The 6,809-nt window shown below is 40.6% G+C and overlaps 1 protein-coding gene across 3 annotated transcripts in view; it reads left to right on the top strand.

Annotated features, from left to right (window-relative positions):
- Nucleotides 1-233: 233 nt before the first annotated feature.
- ADGB (androglobin) overlaps nucleotides 234-6,809 on the top strand; it is a 170,280-nt gene continuing 163,704 nt past the window's right edge. For 2 of the 3 annotated variants that reach the window (XM_058667057.1, XM_058666939.1), the window contains exon 1: nucleotides 235-422. In XM_058667057.1, coding sequence (XP_058523040.1) covers nucleotides 343-422 — 80 coding nt within the window. In that variant the 5' untranslated portion in view covers nucleotides 235-342. Of the gene's footprint in view, nucleotides 423-6,809 lie in introns of all 3 variants that reach the window. The other variant, XM_058666997.1, reaches the window with a different exon arrangement.

The raw sequence follows: 6,809 nt of genomic DNA, 5'->3' as shown, positions 1-6,809 counted from the left end.
CTTTCTCAGACACCATCTTCTCATTGGAAGTCACTAACGGTGCCATGCTCTTGTCTTCTCACCTGGGATGCCCCCTGCTGCCCATCAATCCTACTGTCAGATTGCCTGGGCGCCCTGATTCCTCTCCAGATAACACTGTGAAGTTTCCTCTGGGATGTGGGCACCTGCACTTTCGGTTTTCGCATTCCCCAAACAGCCACAATCCCAGAGCCCGCCCTGCTGTAGTCCTTTCTGTGCTAGAGGGACGCTGGCGCCGTCTCCTGGCAACAGCGGACGCGGAGCCTGGGCTCCTCCAGCCGGCGGCTTGTTCTGAGTTCAGGGCTTATCTGGGTGCCGTCTGCCATGACCACCAAAGCAAGCAAAAGGAAGGAGGTGCATAGAATCAACTCTGGCCACGGATCGGGATCGGATAAGTCTAAAGAGTAAGCGAAGACTGCCTGTCCTCTGCTCTCTGGTTCAGCCCCCTTGACCTTCCCACGCTGTGCTGGGGCTGCCTCTGTGTGGGAAACTGCCAGGACACCAATTCAGCGAGCTCTAGCACAGCTTCTCTTACTTCACTGGAAAACCCCATCATCCTATACATCCTTGCGGCCATTTCCCCTGCTTGTCTGTCTTCACCCTGTCCCGTTGCTGAAACCTCTGCTTTTCCTGCTTTGGATGCTGAGTGACTGAACCTGGGGCTGCAGTCCTGAGATTTTCTCCGCTTCTCACTTTGCTCTACTTCTTAGCTGAGGCAGACACACGGAGATGGTTTCTTTAGGGCACAGGTGTGTTTCAAAAGACTTTGCAGCTGAAGCCACAACTGCCTAACCCCAATAAGGGGAGAGAGAGCGATTCTCTAGTTTGGTGATTCTCTAGTTTGTTCCCCTCACCCACTCAAGATTCTCAAATGCCATGATGGCTATCAGAGATGCCGGCCACCAAATCGTGATTCAAACACTGCTTTTGTCAAGGTGTCAGTAGTGAACTATGTCCGAAGTGGAGCAACGGGGACTCCAGTCGAGGCCCATGCTGGCACACGGGTGATGGCTTAAGCTGCAACGCCACGATGCTGATCCCAATAGTTATTTACTTTATCATAAATCATATTACTCTCATTTGTCTTCCTAGTAAAATATGATTTTTATGCATTAAGGCATTTTTTAAAGGTTTATTTATTTTTATTGGAAAAGCATATATGCGGATAGGAGGAGAGACAGAGAGAAAGATTCTGCCCAATGATTCATTCCCCAAGCGGCTGTAAGAGCCAGAGCTGAGCCGATCTGAAGCCAGGAGTCCACATTCTCTTCCGGGTCTTCCATGCATATGCAGGGTCCCAAGGCTTTGGGCCGACCTCGACCGCTTTCCCAAGCAGGGAGTTGGATGGGACATAGGGCCGCTGGGATTAGAACAGGCGCCTATGTGGGATCCCAGCGCATTCAAGGCAAGGACTTGAGGTGCTTGGCCACTGCACCGGGCCCTCAGGAATTTTTAATTCTCTGTTTTACCTAATGTTGAGTCCATAGCACCTAGGACAATTTCTGGGACATATGAAGTAAGCACTCACAATGTATATTAAATGAAATGAGTGCATGGGGAAATGATTAAGAGATTTCCACAGTGTTTCAAAAGAGTGTTGAATGTACCAAAATGATATTAATAATAATTTAGTTACTATTACTTAAAATTAATGCATATGAAAGATACACAATTGTTTGGGAGCTCGGGAATCGCCAGCTTTAAGGAGTTTATATTTTGAGAAACATAAGAGTGTTAGCCTTTTGTGAAGCAAATGACCAAATCAGACACCATGAAGTATGTTATATGCCTTGTCCCTATGGTTAATTCATCACACCACAGAGATAAGATGCCTGCATGGAAGACACTAGCTTTGCCCCTGCTAGGATTTCTACCTTGAGATAATAATGCACTTGTAACACTTTTACTTTTTCCCAAAGACATCTGATTATAACTACATCAATAACACCATGTATGTGTGTTTAGGGAAATGGAAAGGATGAACAAATGGCTATTTTTAAAGCTAGATTTTCCTAGAATCTGAGCATTAGGCATGAAATCATCATTAAATTTTGCTGTAGCATCATATAGTAGCATATGATGCTATTTTTTAACTTGCATTTTTAATTTTTAAGCCTTTTTCTCATTTCTTTGGTTATTAATATTATTATTATGATATGATACAGTTGCATAAGCCCTGTGATTTTCCTTAACCCGATTCCCAAATCTCCTCCTCCCACACAATGATCTCCCCTATATTATTACAGTGGTATAGTTTTTCATAAATAGTCATAAGTCCATCATTGCAGGCATGAACAATGACAGTCCAGCATCCTATTGCCAAGACATATTTAACAGTTTCATTGGGAGTCAATCTTTGATCTGGAAGTAGAAATGCATACTGCATTGTATCATCACATCTGGATATGATAGTTTCCATTACGTAGTTATTATACATCCCTTTAAATGAAAAGCCCCAATTCAAAATCAATAACAGGAAGCAAAATATAAATTTACAATGCCATGAAGTTAAATAGCATGCTACCAAATGACTAATGTGATAGTTGGGTTTTGTTTCAAGATGGCAGAATAGAGTAAGGACACATTTAAGGAGATGACAATAGCCAAGGTGAAGCAGATAGGACACATTCCAGGAAATAGAAGAGGGCAGGCTGATGGCAGAGAGATACCTGGAGACTGACAGACACTGGAAAGCAGCAGACACAACAGTGTGGTGTTGTAGAGACCAGATAATCCAGTGGCAGTCATCAAGAGATGAGCTGAGCTCCACCAGCAGCCAGAGCTCCACCAGCAGCCAGAGCTCCACCAGCAGCCAGGTGGGAAGGAGAGTTCATTGGAAGCTCAGCAGGTGAACCCAGAGAACTGCCTGTCTTCCTGTTCTGATCGATTTGATCAGGAGCAGAGACAGAGCAGTTTGAGACTGTTTTTAAATTAAGTCTAAGTTTGACTGAAGAATTAACCATAGATACCAGGCCAAGTCAGACACAAACCTTCACCCAGTAGGATGTATGGATGTATAGGGATCAAAGTCCAGCGAGCCACATGATTGTCATTTGAATGCCCTGTGGAAATTCCAAATGAGCTGTGTCATTTTGCCACACCTTGTGGTTTCACGTTCATTAAATTCAAGTGCTTGTAAAACTCCTGAATGCAGAAGTCAGAGAAGAACTCTCAGAGCCATGAAAAATGTCCCATGCATAGATTTTTACTCTTTACAGCTGCAAAGGGCAGCATCTTTTTTTTCTTCTTAGCATTTTATGTGCCAGATTAAGGACACAGACCATGTCTGGCTTTGCCTGTTGTGTTGATCAGGACATGATAAGAATTCTGCCATTTGTTTACAAAATGAGCCTGTAAGTTACTGAAACATACCTTGGTTTCCCTTCTATCTGAGTTATATTGTAGCCCAATTTGCCTTTTATTTTTAATAGCATTTGCTATTAGCACAGCTCAAAAAGTAAAATGTTACAGTTGATAAGACCAAATGTAACAATATCCAGCTATCCAAGTGCATATTTAAATATGAATTTGAATCAGACAGAAAATTGTGCCAAGTAACCTTACTGCAGAATTTACATTAAACTCTTTATTCTATTTTTTTCTCCAGCTTGCTGTATCAACCAATATGAAATTTCTTTTCTGGAATTTACTCTGGCATTAATTCTTTCGTAACACTGGAAAAATCACTTTATATTCTGACATTTGGCCTTCTCTTCTTCAAACAAAGGGCTAACTAATTTAAAGTGTCCTCAACCCAGCACCACCTGTCTCCCCTCCCCGACATAATTTTTTCCATTTTCACTTCTGCTTCTAAACTTCCATAATCTGCCAGATTTCACCAGGCTTTTATTTAAGAAGTCCATAATATGTGAGGTAATCTTGTTGCATAAAACATTCAGCACCATGATTAAATTAATTTTAGGTGATTTATTGGTTGGATGATTGACTTGCTTTAGTGAGAAGTGAGGTGGCAAAGTTTAATGAAGAGAAATACACCTGTGGGATCAGACAGATGCATTAGGAAAGACAGCAGCTGTCACAAGCTCTAACTTGAATAATCAGTACCTGGATATTATTTTTCAGTCCATTCTAACTGCTATAGCAGAACACTATAGACTTGATGGCTTAAACAACAGAAATTTATTTCTCCTATTTCAGAGGCTGCATGTTCAAGATCAGTCTACGTGGCCGGTCAGACCCTGGGAGGGCCTCCTCTGGTTCACATATGCAGCTAGCTTTCCTCACTTGATGGGAAGAGTACAGGCCTATTCTCTTCCTCCCAATACAGGGCACCGATCCTGTCACAAATTCCTTATTCTCTATTAAACCTAATTACATGTCCAAATCCCAACATCTCAGTTCCATCCCCCTGGGGATTAGGGTTTTAACTTAAAAATCTGAGGAGGACAGAGAGATGCATTCCATAGAGGATCAAGTGATAATAAGTAATTCTAAGTAATTTGAAAGTTAATGGACACTGCAAAATTCTCTCATCAGTGAGATGTCATTGACAGTAGTTTGAGATAAGGCTGCAATATTGGTGTTTGTATTTGCAAAATATTATTTTGTCTCTGATAGAGCTGTCAAGATGACAAAAAAGCAGGTAATCTATTAAACTAATAGGAAACATACAATCTTCTAGACTTACAATAGTAGGAAAATCTAAAGTCACTTTCAAAACCAGAATGAAATATTTCAGAGCCCGTGAGCTAATTTATCTTGATGTCTGAGATAAGCACTAAAAAACTGAATTATGATTAACTCTGGGGGAGGGGAATAAATATAAAGGGAAAAATGCCTTGTGCAGCATTGAAATGAGTGAGCTCTTGGTTATTGGATGTGCAAGAGCGAACTGACTCAAAGAAGCTGGCAACAGAAGTTGGTATGTAACATGATCCTCTGCCTGCAGAAATACCACAAAGGAAAAAAGCCCTGTAGGAGCAAGACACAGGAGGGAGGTGCCTGGCTCTGGGCTCTTCTCACAGTCCACACAGCGGGCATAGGTAAGACGAGGAACAGACAACTGTAGAGAAAGCAACTCAAGGTCACGGCTTACTCTCTCAGTTCTGCCTGTAGTTTCACTCTGCAGATCTGACAGGCACGGGGTAGTGAGTCAGCATGAGTTATGGGAATGGTGTTTTGGGGCACAAAAGTCATCAGTGCTGCCTGAGGTCAAGGCTCTGATTATACATTTTTTTTTTGGTCACAGAAAGCCAAGGGTGCAACAGAGTGAGAGTTTGGGCATTTGAATTCTGTATACTAGGGAGATATGAATGGCTTTAAATATCAAAATGATCTTTATGAAGGATAATTCAGTGATTACTTGGAACTTATGGTGGAGTAAGCATCAGAAGAGCAAGGACAGGTGATGTTCAGAGATCATAGTGACTGCCTGACCCTGGCACTGTCACAATAGAGACCACATCTGTAAGCTGATTGTGATCAGACATTAAAAGCCAAGTTCCCAGTCTTAACGACGGTATAATCCATGATGATGCTTGGTGATGATGCCACTGTGTTGAGAAAATAAGGGACAATATGTAAACAAGTTTTAATGACATATTTATGATTGCCTCACCTTGTTTCGCCTTCTTTTCAAGAGCTGGCCCAGTGTGTGCTTAGTAAGTACCCAAGTGTAGTTTTATTGAGTTGAATTGTAAGCCTGGCATGGGGACAAAGTCATAGAATCCTCTGACTTGGAACTAAAGGGAAACGGTGAGGACCCAGAGGGAAGCAGCCCTGTCAAGGTCATCCCAGCTCCTGGGAGAACACTTGACACAGATTAGAATGTTACATGAATGCTAGCTCTGTGCCTTTCAATACAGAAATATCTACTGAAAGGTCCAGTTTCATCAGGAAAGAAGTAATTTTTAATATTTATATAGGCAGCTTTTCATTTTTCCTCATAAATGAATCTGATTCATTTGTTTAATTAATTCACTGAAATTTGACACAGTTGAAGAAATATCTGTCAGCAAAATCTTTGTTTTAATTACCCAAGTTTGATTGTATTTTAGCATTGAGGGAGAACTATTCCCTCAAAGTTTATGGAAGAGTATTAGATAAGTGAAAGAAAAAATTAAAACGAATTTAACTCACAAACTCATGGAAGCAATACTTCATTGTTGACAAATACATAATGGAATTTAGTCCTTGAAACTAACAATACAGTTGCCACTACTTCTGGAAGAACAAATAGTACCTCAATCATCAAAGATCATTATCTAAGAATATCTCAGTGGAGTTTAAAATTCTTTTAACATTTCTAGGTTGGATATAATTTAAAAATGGAATTAATTAAAATAATCTGTAAAGTGTTCATGTCATTTAAAGTGAGATAAAATAACTAAAAGTACCTCCATACCAATTAAAATACACCTTTGATAAATTTGGGTAGCAAGAAAGATTGGATGGAAATATTATGAAAGCTTCTCATTTTAACATCTGATGAAATAGATATACGTATGTTTCCAGGACATCATAAGGAAGTATTCAGGGTATTTCTGAGCCAATTAATTTCAGCCTCTGGGGATGTAACTATGCTGATTTTTAAGGTTGAATTAGCACATGGTGTTTTTTAAAAAGTATAAATAGATACATTTTGCAATTTTGTGGGGGTGCCAAAATTAATGGCACAGTCCAAATATTTTGTAATTATTTTTGTTTTATCCTCTGGTGAATAGCAGACTTTCATATCTGTTGCTTCACTGAAATTCTCAAAAGATCACCGTATCCTTTCTGCCCATATTGACTCAGCTGTCAGCCTGCAATCTAGGGTACCTGGCAACTTT

The sequence above is a fragment of the Ochotona princeps genome, chromosome 1, assembly GCF_030435755.1.
Source record: "Ochotona princeps isolate mOchPri1 chromosome 1, mOchPri1.hap1, whole genome shotgun sequence".
Taxonomy (NCBI): Eukaryota; Metazoa; Chordata; class Mammalia; order Lagomorpha; family Ochotonidae; genus Ochotona; species Ochotona princeps.
This window is presented reverse-complemented; position numbering and strand designations above follow the sequence as displayed.